The sequence below is a fragment of the Maniola jurtina genome, chromosome 12 (assembly GCF_905333055.1).
Source record: "Maniola jurtina chromosome 12, ilManJurt1.1, whole genome shotgun sequence".
NCBI classification, from domain to species: Eukaryota; Metazoa; Arthropoda; class Insecta; order Lepidoptera; family Nymphalidae; genus Maniola; species Maniola jurtina.
In genome coordinates this window covers 15,048,408-15,067,582 of record NC_060040.1, presented here as the reverse complement: position 1 = coordinate 15,067,582, position 19,175 = coordinate 15,048,408, and the positions used below count along the sequence as shown (strand labels likewise).

At 44.0% G+C, this 19,175-nt stretch overlaps 2 protein-coding genes and 1 long non-coding RNA gene across 6 annotated transcripts; 1 reads left to right on the top strand and 2 right to left on the bottom strand.

Moving 5' to 3' along the window:
* Positions 1–656: 656 nt before the first annotated feature.
* On the bottom strand, positions 657–3,127 carry LOC123870510 (translation initiation factor IF-2-like). Its single transcript, XM_045913851.1, has 2 exons — positions 3,049–3,127; positions 657–1,525 (listed from the first exon to the last, which is right to left on the bottom strand). Exons 1-2 carry the CDS (start codon positions 3,125–3,127, stop codon positions 657–659), a joined length of 948 nt encoding a protein of 315 aa, XP_045769807.1.
* A 1,192-nt stretch (positions 3,128–4,319) lies between these two features.
* Positions 4,320–12,334, top strand: LOC123870207. Of its 4 annotated transcripts, none has more exons than XR_006797028.1 (3): positions 4,320–4,439; positions 9,313–10,681; positions 11,653–12,334. XR_006797028.1 is itself a non-coding variant. In XM_045913414.1 (3 exons), the coding sequence occupies exons 1-3, from the start codon at positions 4,380–4,382 to the stop codon at positions 11,665–11,667; spliced, it is 282 nt and encodes a 93-aa protein (XP_045769370.1). In that variant the 5' UTR covers positions 4,329–4,379; the 3' UTR covers positions 11,668–12,334. The 4 variants fall into 4 exon arrangements, 1 of the variants encoding a protein (XP_045769370.1); XR_006797030.1 differs by having other exon boundaries at positions 4,329–4,439; positions 9,313–10,451; XR_006797029.1 differs by lacking the exon at positions 11,653–12,334 and having other exon boundaries at positions 4,329–4,439; positions 9,313–10,451; positions 10,518–10,576.
* An 807-nt stretch (positions 12,335–13,141) lies between these two features.
* LOC123870211 lies at positions 13,142–15,892 on the bottom strand. The gene is made up of 2 exons (XR_006797031.1): positions 14,686–15,892; positions 13,142–14,649 (listed from the first exon to the last, which is right to left on the bottom strand). It is a non-coding gene; the product is annotated as an uncharacterized LOC123870211 (long non-coding RNA).
* Between the last annotated feature and the right edge of the window lie 3,283 nt (positions 15,893–19,175).

The following is a 19,175-nucleotide window of genomic DNA, read 5'->3' as shown; positions in this document are numbered from 1 at the left end:
TGACGTCCATCGCGTCTGTAACTATTGCGACTGTCTGCAGCTGCGTGTAATGTGAATCGGACGTGGCTGGAGGCTGGAGGGCGGAGGGCGGAGGGCGGAGATTGGTCACCGGTCGGTTCGCAGTTTTCGCAAGTAGCTCAAACTCGCTGTTTAGGTATAATATCCTGTTAGTTGTTACATGTCCTGCTGTTTGTTGTATTTTGTAAAGATTTAATATTAATTATTATTATTATACTAGATATAAACGTACCTCCTGCGGCATAAAAGTGTTATTCTGTAAATCTATCTATATAATATATTTTAGTCTAGTGCATAATATTATAATTGTCACAGTGGATATTAGCACGGGCGACGACTTTGTGACGCTTTCAGTACTTCCTGGGTTCCTGTGAGCGTGTACAGTTCACCCTCGCGTCGTGGGTTAGGCATTGCTATTATTCACATAATACGAAATACCATGAGGCACAAAGTCTGTCACGCTCGCTGTCCGCGGCCCGGCTCGCGCCGGCGCGGTGGGCGGCGCGGCGGGCGGCGCGGCGGGCGGCGCGGCGGGCGGCGTGGCTCGCCGTCGCCGCGTGGTCGTCCTCGGGCGAGCGACCGCTCTGTACATAATATACGAGTTCGTAAGTCACGATGTCATATCATGGTGTGATGAGTTAGCGTCGTGGCGGCGCCGCGGCACCGCGGATTCCTTGTGACGTCTCTGCGGGCGAGCCGGGCGTGTTGCTCTGTCTGAGGAGCGGCCGGCGCGCGGCACCGCGGTTTCCTTGTGACGTCTCTGCGGGCGAGCCGGGCGTGTTGCTCTGTCTGAGGAGCGGCCGGCGCGCGGCACCGCGGTTTCCTTGTGACGTCTCTGCGGGCGAGCCGGGCGTGTTGCTCTGTCTGAGGAGCGGCCGGCGCGCGGCACCGCGGTTTCCTTGTGACGTCTCTGCGGGCGAGCCGGGCGTGTTGCTCTGTCTGAGGAGCGGCCGGCGCGCGGCACCGCGGTTTCCTTGTGACGTCTCTGCGGGCGAGCCGGGCGTGTTGCTCTGTCTGAGGAGCGGCCGGCGCGCGGCACCGCGGATTCCTTGTGACGTCTCTGCGGGCGAGCCGGGCGTGTTGCTCTGTCTGAGGAGCGGCCGGCGCGCGGCACCGCGGTTTCCTTGTGACGTCTCTGCGGGCGAGCCGGGCGTGTTGCTCTGTCTGAGGAGCGGCCGGCGCGCGGCACCGCGGTTTCCTTGTGACGTCTCTGCGGGCGAGCCGGGCGTGTTGCTCTGTCTGAGGAGCGGCCGGCGCGCGGCACCGCGGTTTCCTTGTGACGTCTCTGCGGGCGAGCCGGGCGTGTTGCTCTGTCTGAGGAGCGGCCGGCGCGCGGCACCGCGGATTCCTTGTGACGTCTCTGCGGGCGAGCCGGGCGTGTTGCTCTGTCTGAGGAGCGGCCGGCGCGCGGCACCGCGGTTTCCTTGTGACGTCTCTGCGGGCGAGCCGGGCGTGTTGCTCTGTCTGAGGAGCGGCCGGTGCGCGCGCGGCGCCGCGGCGTCCGCTGCTGTATATTTTTGTTGACAGTGTAGAAGACATTTATAACCATATTATAGTTATATTAATATGATCATAGTGTATGTATACATTTGTTGTAAAGTTACTCTTAGTGATGTGAACGCGGCACAGTTATATATTTTTGCACTGCGCCGGGCGGCGCGGCGCCGGGCCGGCACCGGACCGGCACCGGACCGGCAATTCCCGAGGCCGCACCGAGCGCCGCGCAGCTGGCGACTAACGATCTTCAATTTCAAATATTACGATAATAAATGTTGACTATTCACTTGTCGGCTTGATTTATTTACGTTATCCTTATTCCTTGGAAATGTCGGTTGAGTCTGAGCTACGCAAAGACTATGAGCTTAGCGGAGACTTCCCGCTGTCGCCGAGTGCGGAGAGTTGTGACGAAATCACACTAATATTATAAAGGAGAAAGTTTGTATGTGTGTGTGTGTGTATGTTTGTTACTCCTTCACGCAAAAACTACTGGACGGATTGGGCTGAAATTTAGAATTAAGATAAGATAGATAATATCCTGGATTAGCACATAGGCAACTTTTCATCCCGGAAAATCAAAGAGTTCCCACGGGAATTTTAAAAACCTACATCCACGCGAACGAAGTTGCGGGTATTAGCTAGTGACAAATATACAACACTAGCTGACGCCCGCGATACGTCAGCGTGGATTTACGTTTTTTGAAATCCCGTGGGAACTCTTTGATTTTCCGGGATAAAAAGTAGCCTATGTGCTAATCCAGGATATTATCTATCTCCATTCCGAATTTCAGCCAAATCCGTCCACTGGTTTTTGCGGGAAGGAGTAACAAACATACACACACACACACACATACAAACTTTCGCCTTTATAATATTAGTGTGAAGTGTGATGGTATCCACCATTTTTATAAAGACATTAAAAAAAAAGTAGGTAGGTAAACCTGTACTTATTTAGAATCAAATCAAATTATGTACTTTCCGAAAGTATAAATTTGTTGGCCTACACTAGAGGTCTGTGGGCTACACTAGTGGTCTGTGGCCTACACCTTCCTACACAAATGAAATGATAAAAACTCACCGAAACGATAAAAAACTCATTGCAATGAGTTTTTCTTTTTATCATTTTGCTTATAATTATTTCATTTCGGTGGATTGTTTTATCACTTCGGTTGATTTTATTAAGCATTTTGGTGAAAATCCAGACCAGCGGGTGAATTTTCAAAATCTTTGAATGCATTTTCTTCAGCATGATATCATAAGTAACTAAGTTAACATTGTCATGTAACATGTCGTTTGTGCTGGAAATATTCTGTACTCAAAGCTATTGTACTTTACTTAATATGTGTATTATTCATATCTACCGGCTGACCTTATGAAAACTGCAGTTGTACCGATAGTTAAAAATAAGACGTGTGATTTATATGTGCTACTAGTAATTACCGGCGCGTCTCCTTGGGCACTGTAATAGGTAAAGTTTTAGAAAGAGTGCTGCAACCGGAACGGCAGAAAAATATAAGTATTGATGATGCTCACTTTGCTTCCGTCCTGGTCTCTCGCCAGACTCGGCTATGTTTACTCTCAAACATACAGTGCAATACATCCGTTTATGCATGTTTTCTAGAGCTGAGCCTCGCATTTGATCTAGTGAACTATGATGTCCTTTGGAGCAAATTGCAAGCGACTCAGATCCCGAATGAGATAGCCTGCTGAGGTACTGGTACGGAGGTCAAATTAACCACGTAAGATGGGGCGACGCGACCTCTAGTGGGTATAGACTAGATTGCGGGGTTCGCCAAGGAGGGCTTACTCTCCGGGCCTTTTCAACGTTTATATCAACGATTTGATTCATGAGCTCAGAGGCACCAGAATCGGCTGTCATCTAGGAAATGTTTCTGTTAACAATCTTAGCTATGCGGACGATATGGTGCTCCTGAGTCCCTCGATTAGTGGACTCAGAAATTTACTTTCAATCTGTGGTCGTTATGCAAACGATCATGGGTTGAAATACAATGTCACTAAATCAGAAATGATGGTATTTAGAGCGGAAAAGCGTCCGGAGAGGGCGCCTCCGGTTTATCTGGATGGTTCCGCAGTTCGGGAGGCGCGGCAGTTCCAGTATCGGGCATATATCTGGGGCACCGGTGACCTCAAGGCTGACCTACACATAGAAAGAGAGAAGAGCCCTCTCGGTTCGGTGTAACATGCTGCCCGCAGATTCTCCAAGTGCAGTAAAGATGTTGACACTATTTCGTGCATATTGTCAGTGCTTTCACGCCTGTCAATTATGGACGAAATGTAAACGAGCAACAATGAGCACATTAGGGTGCAATATAATGACGCGTATCGCATCCTGATGAGATTGGCAAGCTACTGCAGCGCGGTAGCGCGCGTCTCGCGAAGCGAGTGTCAGTGATTTCTTCGCGATTATTCGCAATTGTCTAGCCTCTCTCTGGGATAGACTACGACAATCCAATAACGTCATACTCGGGGTTATCGGTGAGCATATGAATGGTCAGATGTTTGATCACTGGCGGCGTGTACATACTTATTAATAAATAATAAATTATGTAGTAGGTAAGTACCTACATGAATATTATGTACTTTGGGCGGGCAAAGCTCGATACCGTGTCCAAATGTGAGTCACGGCGCGTCAAGAGCACGAGGCGCCCGTCGTACGCGTCGGTGTAAACATACAACAATTGCTGTTACCGATATTAGGACGATATAGATAAGACCGATTACCGCGCATTGAGCTCACTGATAGCAGCTGATAGCGGCGGCGTGCCAGTCTCGCCAGTCGCCGTCCCCGCGTGCGGTGTGGTGCGGTGTGGCAGCGTGCGGACGATGGTGCCGTGAGACAGCCGATGTGCGGGCTGACGCGCGCGGCGCCCGCGCTGTTGCTGCATGTCAATCTCTTGCTGATGGTAGGTTTATCGTCAGGTTGGCATTCATTCAAAATCAATCATAATAATATTCAATTCAAAAAGTAAAGTACGGACGTTCTTAGAATACCTACGTTCCATATAAAAAATTAAGTATGCCTATGCTAAATACAGAATTAAGTAGTCTCATTTTTAGAGATCCGTACTTCAAAAGGAAAAACGGAACCCTTATAGGATCACTGTTAGCTATTGTAGCTAACACCGAAGATCTGATGGGCAGATCTTCTATTTTTAGGATCGCCGGAAGGAACAATAAAACTATCTTGTCATCTTCAGCGGAGTGAGTATATTCGTTCAACGTTTTGTTACAAGTGACGGTACTTATTTGACAATTCATAAGTACGACAGTTGGCCACAGATTAGTTAAAGCACGATCTACATTACTAGCTATACGCCGCGAACGCGCATCAACTTCTCATTATTTTTGGTACATAATTAAAAAGCGTTAACAATCACTTTGTTGTCCGTCTGTACGTCTGTCGTATCTGTCAAGAAAACCTAATAGGGTACCTACTTCCCATTGACCTAGAATCATGAAATTCGGCAGGCAGGTAGGTCTGATAGCTCAAATAAAGGAAGAAATCCCAAAACCGTGCATTTGTGGTTCCATCACAAAAAAAATGTGTATGTGTTAATGAACAATTAATTCGTATTTACAATTTTGAAAGTATAACAGCTATACCAATCGGAATATCATATGAAAGGGCTTTACCTGTAAATTCTAAAACACATTTCTATTTATTTTTATCATCGATGATTTTTATGCTTAATAGTTTTTGATTCATAGTTTATAGATAGTTTCTATGCTAAAAAGGCTAAAGTATAACTAATGTTTATTTACAGTTGGATGCGTATTTCCTCGATTATGTTCGTAATATAATTTACTTCGCATCCATCATGTAACTATCATGATGAATAACCGTCCATGTGACAATCGGTAGGTACCATAGATATGTAGGTACTTATGTCGAGTTTTCTACGAATCAATTTCAATATAAAGATTAGCTGAAATATAAAGTGTTATCATTTTGATTTCAGTTTTGTTGACTAACGAGCAGAATGCCAGGAATGTGGTGTTTCCACCGATACCTACTTCCAGTCAAATACTTATGTCTATATTATATGAAAATACTTACGAAAGTTTTTTTTAGATTAAAAAAAAGTTGAAAAAACTATAGCCCGACTACGGAAAAATGAAACAACTTGAACCCAATTTGGTACAAGTAAAACAAACTAAAGAGAAAGAAACAAGATAGGTGCTTAGTGATATCATCGTCTTGAGTAAGATAAGTCTTATGATGTGTTAGATATACCTGTTTATTTAGGTCTATTGAAGTCTTCTGGCAGTTTCACATTAATACCGTCATATAATTCAATACAAATGCCGTTGTCGTGCGTATTTCTTATCCTTGATTGACGGCATTACCAATGATTTTATTTGTATACCAAGTTAAAATGTTTTCTTTTGTTGTTGACAACGCACGACCACGGCATTTGTATTGAATTATATAACGGTATTAATGTGAAACTGCCAGAAGACTTCAATAGACCTAAATAAACAGGTATATCTAACACATCATAAGACTTATCTTACTCAAGACGATGATATCACTAAGCACCTATGTTGTATCTTTCTTTTTAGTTTATTTTACTTGTACCAAATTGGGTTCAAGTTGTTTCATTTTTCCGTAGTCGGGTTATAGTTTTTTCAACTTTTATTTTTTTGAAACTTTTCCGTTTTTTTAAGTGTATGATGCGACAAATTAGAGGGTTTATTTAACAGTGACCCTGTTGATGTTTAGAATCTAAGAATAGAATAGAAATATTTTTCCAAATAAACTTAAATGTACAGGTAATTATTTAATCAAATGTAACTATGTATGTACAATTCGTTCAGAATACTTTTCCTACCAGCAAGAAACTCAGCGGTTGCTCTTTTCAAAGATTCGATTTTACAATATTATGTATTACTAGCTGATGCCCACAGCTTCACCCGCGTGGATTTAGGTTTCTAAAAATCCCGCGGAAACTTTGATTTTTCAGGATCCTGATGCAACGTGTTTCTGTACCACGTAAAGCATTAAAAACGGACGATCCTTTAAAAATCCCGAGGGATCACCAGGAGCTAGGAATGCAATTCCTCACAGCATCGGGGTTGAGGAGTTGGCTCCTCGAGGTCAACGACAAAGTCTTTACTTGGTATAGATACCTTCAATATCAATCAATTTATAACCGACAGTTTCTAAGGCCCATTAGTTTTGGTGGTCAGGTCATTTACAAAAAAATGTCTCAAAATTCCTCTACCAATTAAAAAAAAAATTACGCAAATCGGTTCAGAAATCTCGGAGATTTCGGTGTACATAGATAGGTACAAAAACACAACTCCCTTTTTGAAAGTCGGTTAAAAAGTAACCTATGTTACTTCCTGGTCAATCCTCTACTTGTCTGTGAAAATCCCGTCAAAATCGGTTCAACCGTTCCAAAGATTGGCCTGTTCAAACAGACAGACAGACAGACAAAAGTTTTAACAGGGCTCTCTCCGTCACTCGTTTCCACTCGTTTCATACAATCGTAGTTCCAATTTCATTTGAATATTAAGCAACCAAAGTCCATGAAATTTTGCAGACATATTCTAGAAACTAATATCTGTGTCTGTGGTGTTTTAGATTTTTCTAAAAATATGTAGTTTTAAAATTACAGGGGCTCCAAGATTTGTATGAAAATTTTAAGACCGCGTAACTTTGAAACCGAATATTTTAACAGAAATCTGGAAAACCACAGACATAGATATTAGTTTCTAGAATATGTCTGCAAAATTTCATGGACTTAATTAATTTAATTGGATGTTGCTTAATATTCAAATGAAATTGGAACTACGATTGTATGAAACAAGTGGAAACGAGTGACGGAGAGAGCCCTCTTAAAAACATGTGATTCAGTTATAATACCTAGTTATTTTGAAATTACAAACAAACACTTCAATTTTATTTATTATTAGTATAGTAGTAGTATAGATGCCATTAATATAAGTAGGAACAATCCTCCGCGTTGCTAGAGCGAGATAATTATTATTAATTAGCTATATTTACCTTAATTAGAAATAAGGAGACTACGTCATAACTTCTTTTATTTATTAATATTAATTTGTGATATTATTGAATTAATAGGGTGCAAGAACAGCTTTATCAACTAGTAGTAGTCGGGTAAAAAAGATACAGCTTAGTTATACTAGAATCTAATATACAAAAATGCTATTACGTAAGCCAATTAAGTTGCCACAATTTAGTCAATAGAAAGAATTTTAAGTGGGAGTTCATTAATTTTAATTAGTAATAGAAAAAAATACAATAAAAAAACAATATCGACAAGTGTAAATTAAAAATTTATAACACCCCCGACGACCCAAAGTATCTGTGTTTTCCAAAACATCATTTTCAAATAAATAATTATGTATTTAGGCAACGTCCATCTTGACAGCTTGACATTTGTCTATTGACATAATATTATGAACCTAACGGTTATCTAACCTTCTTTTCTACAAGAAAACTAGAAAAGAGCTGATAACTCTTAAACGGCTGAACCAATTTTTTTAGATTATAGCTAAGAACACTCTCGATCAAGCCACCTTTCAAACAAAAAAAACTAAATTAAAATCGGTTCATTCGTTTAGGCGCTACGATGCCACAGACAGATACACAGATACACAGATACACAGACACACAGATACACACGTCAAACTTATAACACCCCTCTTTTTGGGTCGGGGGTTAAAAATACAACAAAAGACAATTAGGTATTTAAACGACATAGGTCCGGTCCGCAGAACAAAATATAATGTGTGGTCATAATAATATTTAAAATTATATATAATAATATATATAATAATATAAATAAATAAAAAATACAAGGTGTGGTAATAATAATATTTAAAATTATTTGATCCTTATGTTCCCACCTTATTTGTAAAGCTTTTAATTTCGTGGTGTTCGGAGACCTCCACCTTTTGTTCAAACATTTTATAAAGCGTTGAATATTTTGTAACAAACTGCACATGGAGGGATCCCGGCAGTGTGAGTGGAGGCATGTTCCATGCAGTCGTGAGTCGGGGCCCGACATGGGCCCGACACGCGCGTTACGAGCGAGATGACAGTGTCAGTCGTTTGACGAACAACAAATCCGAGCATCCTAACTATATGCTTTACTTTTCATTTTTGTCAAATGTTTTTCGAAAAGTAATTGTCTGTCGCTGAACTCCCTGGGTGTAGGTGTCGCAGCTGCAAGTAAGAAGTTACTATGAAATAACACTTTCTTGTTTATAGTGAAGGAAACAGTACAACATTTATCCATGTTTAAATCTAAATCATTATCTATTCGAAACAATATTGACTGGTACGGTCCAAATCTTTCTGCAAACTTTGACATTCTTTTACCATTATAATTACATTGAAAATGTTTATGTCGTCTGTATATAAAAGCAGATAAGCACGTGACGCGTGTGTTTAATACATTTTACTACATCATTAATGAATATATTGAAAAGTTATGGTCTGAGGTGCGAGCCCTGAGGCACGCCAGACGATATCAGAACAAAAGTAGAAACGTAAGTTGTGAGTTTTGACTCTTGACTGGCACAGCCTGAGAACGCTCGCGCAGAAAGGAGATAAGCCATCTTAGATCACCGTGCATACCGATCGCTTCCAGTTTGGAAATAAGGACATGGTGTGAGATTTTGTCAAAAGCCTTAGAGTGATCGGTAATACGGTATACACGGCAACTTGCCTGAAAGCTATTATTCATCGCATCCAAAGTTGGGCCTCAGTCAGTTCAGTAATGATCGCATGTCGGGTGTGCGCAGCTATACGCGGGCGCGCTGCTGGCGGCGGCGGCGCGGCTGCAGTGGGACCCCTCGCTGTACGTGGCGGCGCGCGAGCTGTTCCCGCGCGAGAGCCGCGCGCTGCGCGCCGCGCTGCCCGCGCTGGCGGCCGCGCTGCTGCTGCTGGCGCACGCGGCGCTGGCGGCCACGCGCTGCCGCCGAGCGCCGCGCCGCGTCCTTCTCATACTGGTCGAGTCTCATTTCCGTATTGTGGCTACACGGTGTTCTCACTACTTACCGCTGCGTGAGGTCTTCACGATTCTTAAAAATAAATTCTATTTGTTCCAAGGAGGAACTCTTGGAATTTCTGGAATAAAACGTACCTATTTAACCTATGCCCATCTCTGGGATAAAAGCTACCTCTGAAGTTATATCCATGAAAATCGATTTGAGCTTTCCGTAAAAAATGAATAAATATGTTTCAGAATTTTTAGAAATTCCATCTCTAATTCGATTTTCAAAAATTTCACTCGAGTAAAGCCGCGGCGGGCTAGCAAATATTACTTAAAATGATCAGTGAAGGAAAACATTATGAGAACTCTCCCTGCCTCATGTTCTCAAAGCTCTAGGAAGTCTGTCACAGCCAGGCTGGTGGCAGCTCTCCTCAGTCCTGAAAGGAGACCCGTTCTCAGGAATGGTGATGATCCGAGCTCTGAAGTACCTAATGCAGTAATGCTATACTATGTACCTAATAAACTCGCTTTGTTTCAATTTTCGATTGTTCGGCGATCAGACTCGACGTCGGCGACGCTGCAGCCAGGCAGCATTGTTGACTATTCAAACCTGCCGATTGCTAGCCTATCCTTCATAAATAACGTGGTCAGTCATACACTCGTTCAGTACTTGGCTTTTAGGTACATAAGTAAGTGCATAAGAATTATTATAAGTTGTATTTGATGAAGTGAGCGGGCGGGCAGGTGGGGTGCGGGCAGGCGGGCGTGGCGGCGAGCTGGACGGCGCTGGGCGCGTGGGCGTGGCGGCGCGCGGCGCGCTGGGCGCGCGGGCGCGAGGCGGCGGCGCTGCGCGAGACCGTGCGGGCGCTGCGCGAGCACGCGCTGCCGCTGCTGCAGCAGCTCGCGCGCCACCACCCGCTGCCCGAGCGCCTCGTCGCGCTGCTGCAGGTGCGCATCGCGTCGCGCCGCGCCGTCCGCGCCGTCCGCGCGTGTACATCGCCCCGTGTGTCGCAGGAGGCGGAGCGCGGGTTGGCGCGCTACCTGCGCGTGCTGCTGGGCGCCGCGGCGCTGCTGGCGCTGCTGCAGCTGCTGGCCGCCGCCGCCGCGCTGCTCGACGCGCGCCGCGCCGTCCGCGCGCCCCGCGCGCCCCTCGCGCCGCCGCCCGCCTCACTACCACGGTAGGGAGTTTGTAACTTTTGTAAAATGATAAATACTGATCCGTTTGGCTTTAATTAGATGGATTTTGTAAAAAGAGTTGAATGAAGATTTTAAAAATTAAAAAGTGTTATTTCTTGTAGTTATAGGTTCTCGGGACCTATATGTGCGAATCCAACTCGCAATTGAACGTTTTTAGGGTTCCTACCTCAAAAGGAAAAACGGAACCCTTATAGGATCACTTTGTTACCTGTTGTCTGTCTGTCTGGCTGTCTGTCCGTCGTGTCTGTCAAGAAACCTATAGGGTACTTCCCGTTGACCTAGAATCATGAAATTTGATAAGTAGGTAGGTTTTGTAGCACAAGTACAGGAATAAATCTGAAAACCTCAAATTTATGGTTACATCATTTAAAAAAAAATTAAAATGTGTTTCAATTTTCAAAATAAGATAACTATACCAAGTGGGGTATCACATAAAAGGGCTTTACCTGTACATCCTAAAACAGATTTTTATTTATTTTTTTGTATACTTAATAGTTTTTGATTTATCGTGCAAAATGTTGGAAAAAATACCCGAGTACGGAAACCTCACTGCACGAGTCTGACTCGCACTTGGCCGGTTTTTGATATTGATAATGCTAACATTTCTTACTGCTGAGCAAAGACTTATCTCAACCATACACTTCATCTACATTGCTGCAGTCTTAGTAAGTATAATTATTTAGGTTGGTATACTTACCTACTATCAAATCTAAGTGACATGTCAACCTTGAACCTTACCGTCTCACCTAAGTTTTTGTGATAAAATCGCTTTCAAAAATTTTGAACCTGCTGGTCTACAAAAATGAAATAATAATCGATCAAAATGATAAAACAATCCACCGAAATGAAACAATTATCCAACAAAATGATAAAAATTGAATGAAATGAAATTTTTTATCATTTCGGTGCATTTTCGGTGGCCAGTTTTGATGCAATCATATTTTTGTAACAGATGTCCGCGAGTTGACGTGGACGTCGAGAAGGCCCCCCTGCGGGCCGCGTTCAGGAGCGGTCGGCTGGTGCTGCTGTGACGCCGGAGCGTGTGGCACGCCACTGCTGTCGTGACGCCGGAGCGTGTGGCACGCCACTGCTGTCGTGACGCCGGAGCGTGCGGCACGCCACTGCTGTCGTGATGCCGGAGCGCGCGGCACGCCACTGCTGTCGTGATGCCGGAGCGTGCGGCACGCCACTGCTGTCGTGACGCCGGAGCGTGCGGCACGCCACTGCTGTCGTGATGCCGGAGCGCGCGGCACGCCACTGCCGTCGTGACGCCGGAGCGTGCGGCACGCCACTGCTGTCGTGACGCCGGAGCGTGCGGCACGCCACTTCTGTCGTGATGCCGCAGCGTGCGGCACGCCACTGCTGTCGTGATGCCGGAGCGCGCGGCACGCCACTGCTGTCGTGACGCCGGAGCGTGCGGCACGCCACTGCTGTCGTGACGCCGGAGCGTGCGGCACGCCACTGCTGTCGTGACGCCGGAGCGTGCGGCACGCCACTTCTGTCGTGACGCCGGAGCGTGCGGCACGCCACTGCTGTCGTGACGCCAGAGCGTGCGGCACGCCACTGCTGTCGTGACGCCAGAGCGTGCGACTTTTGACGCCCAGTTGACTTGAATATATTTCTATATGCTAAGACTTAATACCTAACTATTTTGTTGTGACATGTTAGACTTAGAGCCGGGGTTGTTATACCTAGGCGGCAATTGTGTAAGATTTACAAAAAAATTGGATACAAATTACGAATGTACCATTAACTAAAGTCAGACAATATGACATGACAAACTAACAATATTGCCAATATTAGTAATGTACGTAGTTACTTGTTATTTTCACCTCACTAGCTCAAAAACGGTGCCTTCGCTGCCTGAAAGTTAAAAACAGTGAGCAACTCATTTTTAGGGTTCCGCTCCTCAAAAGGAAACTCGGTCAAGTACAAGTTAGACTCGCGCACCGAGAGGGTTCCGTTCTCGGGTAATTTTTCAGACATTTTGCACGATAAATCAAAAAGTATTGTGCATAAAAATAAATAAAAATCTGTTTTAGAATGTACAGGTAAAGCCCTTTCATATGATACCTCACTTGGTATAGTTATCTTGCTTTGAAAATTGAAATACATTTTAATTTTATTTTTTTGTGATGTAACCACAAGTTTACGGTATTCAGATTCATTCCTTTACTTGTGCTATAAGACCTAACGACCTACCTACCTGCCAAATTTCATGATTCTAGGTCAACGGGAAGTACCCTATAGGTTTTCGTAACAGACACGACAGACGGACAGGCAAAATGATCCTATATTACTTATTTATTTATTTATTTATTTTTTATTTATTTAGTAATAGACTTAATTTAAAGAGAAACATTTTTCACCATATAATCTAATATTATATTATTTACTTATATACCTACTTCCCACGAGAATTTTAAAATAAAACCAAATAGTTAGTACAAAAATATCACTTTATTGCTTTAGTCTTAATAAATAGGTTTCGTGAAGAGGGCGCGAGTCAGCCGTCCCGCGCGCCCAGTGTGACGTCACGCGAGACTCGCGTGTCCCGCGCGCCGAGTGTGACGTCACGCGGGACTCGCGTGTCCCGCGCGCCGAGTGTGACGTCACGCGGGACTCGCGTGTCCCGCGCGCCGAGTGTGACATCACGCGGGACTCGCGTGTCCCGCGCGCCGAGTGTGACGTCACGCGGGACTCGCGTGTCCCGCGCGCCGAGTGTGACATCACGCGGGACTCGCGTGTCCCGCGCGCCGAGTGTGACATCACGCGGGACTCGCGTGTCCCGCGCGCTCAGTGTGACGTCGACCGATTCCCACTGCCGACGCCCGGGTGACGTCACGCGGGACTCGCGACTCGGCCGATCATCGTACTTAGTCTAGTATAAAGGTGGCCACGTACTATAACTGAACTGCAGCGGAACTGCGCGGCAAGTCCTTTCATGCCGCTCACGGTACCTATCGCACTACAACTGCAGTACGCGGCAGCTCGCGTCACGTCCACGTCACTTCTATACCCGTTCGCGTACGAGCAACAACGTCGCAAGATGAGCGACAGTGAAGAGGCTTTTATTATTACTTCATTGTTCCTAGGGGCATCCTAGGGGTTGGCAATTTTGAGGATATATTTCTAAAAGCATAAGGAACACGTCATGTGCCAAAAATTAAAATTTCGTTATTTATTTTGCGTTCTATCACGCCAACACACATATTACCTAACCCAAAGCACGTGCATCGCATGTGAGCGCCGTACGCATAGTATACTGCAGTATGCTCCAAACAAAACGATAGAAAGAATATTTTGCCGCTCTGTGCCGCGTAGTGCAGTCACGTGCAGTTCAGTTGTAGTGCGTACTACGCAACCTACAACAGCCACCCTGCAGGGGTGTACACTCGGTCGGCGCGCGCCCGCGCCCGCGCCGGGCTGAACGGACGCACGTCTCCGAGTGCACACCCCAGGAGCCGCCATAGGGTGAATAAACGGAACAAGACGTATTATCTCTTATTGTCTATTTCCCGAATGAAGAGCTTCGTCAGTATTGTCTGGCGAACACACGCTAGTTACATACATATAATTACATACCGCGACCTGGCGCCGAACACACGGCCAGGTTACTCGGACCCGAAACTACTCCAATAAAAACATTAAACAATCATTATAATTTAAAATATCTACTCATATCATCATATATCATATCATCGGAACAGATAATAGTAAGTATTTCTCACTTGTTAGTTATGCGTTCATGATCTCAAATTATATACTGTTAGGTACTTATCAAAATTACGTATTAGGTTCGCCTGAGATTACAAGAAGGGGCTAGCACTGATTTGTAATTGAATTGAAATTTGTAAATTAATATTTAAAAATTCTTATTTAGGACAAGATTGGAACATAATATTCTGAGAAAATAAGTACCTATTACTTATGATGAGATAGTAAACAACTTGAAATGAGAATGACTTCCTCGATGACGCGCTACACTGTAGTAGTTCCGAGCCTTCGAGCCACTTCGAGCTCCGCATCGTCCGCTTACAACTATTTGGCACGGGGCGACTCTCGTCACTTGACGGAACTGGACTTCAGGACCGAATACACTTTCTGTAGGCTCGTGCATGTGGATGGTAGATCGTAGAGTGAGCGATCGCGACGTGCGTGTCGCGACTGTCGCGTCGCAAGAGGACGCACGGACAGGAGCCCGGAGGCTTCCTGTCGCACGCCACACGAACTCATAACGACACTCGTCGGTGTCCAAAACGCCGATGCGAGTGGAGGGACCGAAGTGTACGGAACGACGACTCTTCAAAATGCCAGTTCCATACAACTCGATCTTTTTGTTCCATCGATCATCAGAAAATGGACTCTGTCCGTGCCTCTGCCTACAGAACAAACAATTTCTCCCGTCATACTCGTATAGCGTCAACTATGAACTCTCCGTACACTAAACTTATGATCTAACAGTTCTCTTCTGAACTATAACAGAGGTATGCTTTTATTTTGTTAAAGCGAATCACAGAGAAATGGAATAGGGCGTGTCCGCGGCCGCGCGGGCGGCGCGCGCGCAGCGAGCACTGCTGCAACACCGCACAGTTGCAGATGCGCAGTACAGTCGGAGCGCTCACGGAGGTTGAGCTGCGCTACACATCGGTGTGATATAAAGATGCGTTTACACATTCGCACGGCGCGGTGGTGTTGTCGCGCGTCATGTTTCGGGTGACACATCGTCTGTATAGTGTGTAGTAGACCTTAATTCGATAACTAATCGTAAGTACATTTTTGCATTAGACCACTAGCGGGACGCCATTAACCACTCGCAGCGTGAAGTCGTGTTTGAATATATTTTTATTCTAATAAAGTTTTACAGGTGTTTTTTAAATCGTCAAAATAATTTGCCAGTATTACACCCTCCCCTCTGCGACCCAGCGCAGCGCGCTCCTGCTCGCGCGGTCGTCGTCGGGTGTCGTGTGTCGGGTGTCGGGCGACGGGTGTCGGGGAAACTTGCAAGATCACCGGATTCCTGCGAGCCCCTGTGCAGCTAGGTTGGACTGCTTACATCGTGAAGATACATAGGCTGCACTAAAAGTATCGGGAATGGAATATTTCCACTGTCCCTGTCATATTAAAATCTTTTTAATTGAAAACTCCTTGGTTTTAAAAATCGAATACCATTTATTTATTTAAAAAAAGATTCTCGGTCTTTTCACAATGTCTTGCCAAACTTGTTTAGTCGCTGAGAAAATGGAATTGACTCGAGAAAATTCTAGAGCGATGATTTATTATGACTTTCGAAGTGGTTTAACACAAAAATAGTGTGTTGACCGGATGATTTCTGCATTTGGTGATGAAGCCCCATCCAAAACCACAATTTATCGCTGGTTTGCTGAATTTCAACGTGGACGTGTCAAGCTCAGTGATGATCCCCGTTAAGGTCGTCCAAAAACTGCAGTCACCCAAGAAAACGTTGATACTGTGCGTAAGCTGATTGAGGAAGATCGACATGTGACATACCGCGAAATTCAGGCAACTTTAGACATTGGCATGAGTCAAATACAAATATTCTTGCATGAACAATTAGGTGTAAAAAAGTTGTTTTCCCGATGGATACCGCATTTGCTCTGTGAAGAGCAAAAAGCGGCTCGCGTTACTTGGTGCGTCAGAACTCTCGAAAGATTCCACGCAGGATCCTCAAATGCTGTATACAACATCGTATCAGGTGACGAATCCTGGATATACGCGTAAGAACCCGAAACAAAAAACCAGTCACGAGTTTGGGTGTTCGAAAATGAGTTAAAGCCAACAAAAATTGTTCGTTCACGAAGTGTTGCAAAAAAAATGGTGGCCACGTTTGTCTCCAAAACCGGCCATGTTGCGACTATTCCTCTTGAGGGACAAAGAACGGTTAATGCAGAATGGTATGCTAGCATTTGTTTGCCACAGGTCGTTTCTGAACTCCGTAAAGAGAACTGCAACCGCCGCATCATCCTCCATCACGACAATGCGAATTCTCACACCGCGCACAGAACAAAAGAGTTTTTAGAGCAAGAAAACATAGAATTATTAGACCATCCGCCGTACAGCCCCGACCTAAGCTCTAATGATTTCTGTACTATCCCTAAAATAAAGAATACATTGCGTGGTCAGAGATTTTCATCACCTGAAGAAGCTACAAAACGGCCATTTTGAAGACAACAACTTCCGAATGGAATGGTTGCTTCAATGATTGGTTCCATGGTATGGAAAAATGTGTCAAATTTCGCGGAGAATACTTCGAAAAGCAATAAATACATTTTTAAATAGTAATGTTGTGTCACTTCCTTGATTCCCGAAATTTTCAGTGCCGCCCTCGTAGAAAGAGAAGAATGCTCGGCTACTTGCGTAATACCTCACATGCCTCATCAACAGGAAAATGGGAAAATATCAGGGGGCACGGCAGTGCCCCCGCCAAGACGAGCCAAACGGCGGCCGGGGCGCTACGTACCTTTTTCTCGAAGTGTTTCGCCGTATTTTCGACCCGTCATAACTTCGGTCTGGATGACGCTAGAAAGCTGAAATTTTCAGTATAAGGTGTCCTCAGCAAATTTACTAAATATACTAAATATCAAATATCTAGCTTTTATGGTTACAGATTTATTGATACCTAAAATACGCCGATTTCGTCCCTCACTGATGATCATCAAAACCTCTACTCAAAACCTCTAAGGTACTTCCCGAAGTCCTAGAAGACTGAAATTTGGTATGTAGACTAGAAATTGACTACAAACTACAGGAAAATTAAGAAATTGGAAATGCCCCCCCTCTACGCCTCTTACGGGTGAAGCAAATCTGTAAAATCTGTCGCTAGAAAGCTGATATTTTCAGGATAAGATGTCCTGGGCAGATTTATTAAACGTATTGAGTATCAATTGTCTAGCTTTTATAGTTTCAGATTTATTGACAGTCAAAACTTCTAGTCTGTAATTCTAGGGTACTTCCCGAAGTCCTAGAAGACTGAAATTTGGTGTGTACACTAGAAATTGCATACAAACTACAGGAAAATTAAGAAATTTAAAAATTTCCCCCTCCACTCCCACGTATGGGGGAAGCAAATTATTTGTAAAGTCTATCGCTAGAATGCTGATATTTTCAGGATAATATGTCCTTGACAGACTTATCAAACGTGCCAAGTATCAATTGTCTACCTGTTATGGTTTCAGATTTATTGCCATTCAAAACCCCTCTAGTCAAAAGTTCTAAAATACTTCCCTAAGTCCTAGAAGACTGAAATTTGGTATGTAGGCTAGGGATTTCATTAAAACAACAGGAAAATAAACTTTTCCCAGTCTGTACATTTAAAAAATGTGTTTCCTGAAGTCCTAAAAGACTGAAATTTGATATATCTGCTTTAAAATTGAGTTGCAAGATTCCACCCAAACAAACATAGTTACATACATTGCAAGAATAAAAGCTTTTAAAAAAAGAGGTAACGATAGAGAGCGGGCCATGAAAATGATGTAGGTACCTACAAAAAATAGATCCAAAAAAAAAATCTAGGGCACCTGCCAAAAAGAAATGAAATCCCACCAAAAACATTTCATGTAAAATGTTGCCAAGACTCACAAGTTCATAATGCTTTCACTGTTAAAAAGTGATGAGATCTCTAGTAGAGCCAAGCCCCTAGCTGAGCTTAGAATTGCGCTGCCCATGGGACCTATCCCAAGTCCAAAGTATATAGCTCTTAAATGCTCTTGAGTATATCACATTTATAACAATAAAGAACAAATAACTCTACTTACAAGCTCTGATTTTACAAACCCTAAATCTTGATTAAAAAAGTACGGCTTGGCCGTTTAATGTTCGTGAAAGCATTACATGGCATAACATATTATATTAAGGTCATAAGGAATAGTTTGTTCGACAATTACTAATTTTTATTATACTTCATGATTGTCGCACAAGCTATTCCGGGCTTAAATGTCATATCAGATAAAAGTACCACGAACATTAAACGGCCAAGCCGTCCTTTTTTAACCAAGATTTAGGGTTTGTAAAATCAGAGCTTGTAAGTAGAGTTATTTGTTCTTTATTGTTATAAATGTGATATACTCAAGAGCATTTAAGAGCTATATACTTTGGACTTGGGATAGGTCCCATGGGCAGCGCAATTCTAAGCTCAGCTAGGGGCTTGGCTCTACTAGAGATCTCATCACTTTTTAACAGTGAAAGCATTATGAACTTGTGAGTCTTGGCAACATTTTACATGAAATGTTTTTGGTGGGATTAATATTATTCCAAAACTAAAGGCAAGGAGGTCCCAATGGAGGGAGTAATAGTGCTTCGGAGACTTTCGGCGTTATTATTTTATTTGTCATTGTAAAGAAAATTTATAAAGGCAAAACGAATGAATAAGACGCATATAGATTCGGAATCTGTAAGAAGAATGTGAATGCTACAACCGAACTAATCTACTACACACTACACGTCCGTGCATCTCCC

Bases quoted from the DNA above. Each gene is read 5' to 3' on its own strand.
- LOC123870207 (XM_045913414.1), top strand. From the start codon at position 4,380: ATGTGCGGGCTGACGCGCGCGGCGCCCGCGCTGTTGCTGCATGTCAAT. The intron at 4,440-9,312 runs GTAGGTTTATCG...GGGTGTGCGCAG, and splicing joins ATGTCAATCTCTTGCTGATG to CTATACGCGGGCGCGCTGCT.
- LOC123870510 (XM_045913851.1), bottom strand. From the start codon at position 3,127: ATGCATAAACGGATGTATTGCACTGTATGTTTGAGAGTAAACATAGCC. The intron at 1,526-3,048 runs GTGAGCATCATC...AAAAATATACAG, and splicing joins GAGACCAGGACGGAAGCAAA to CAGCGGACGCCGCGGCGCCG.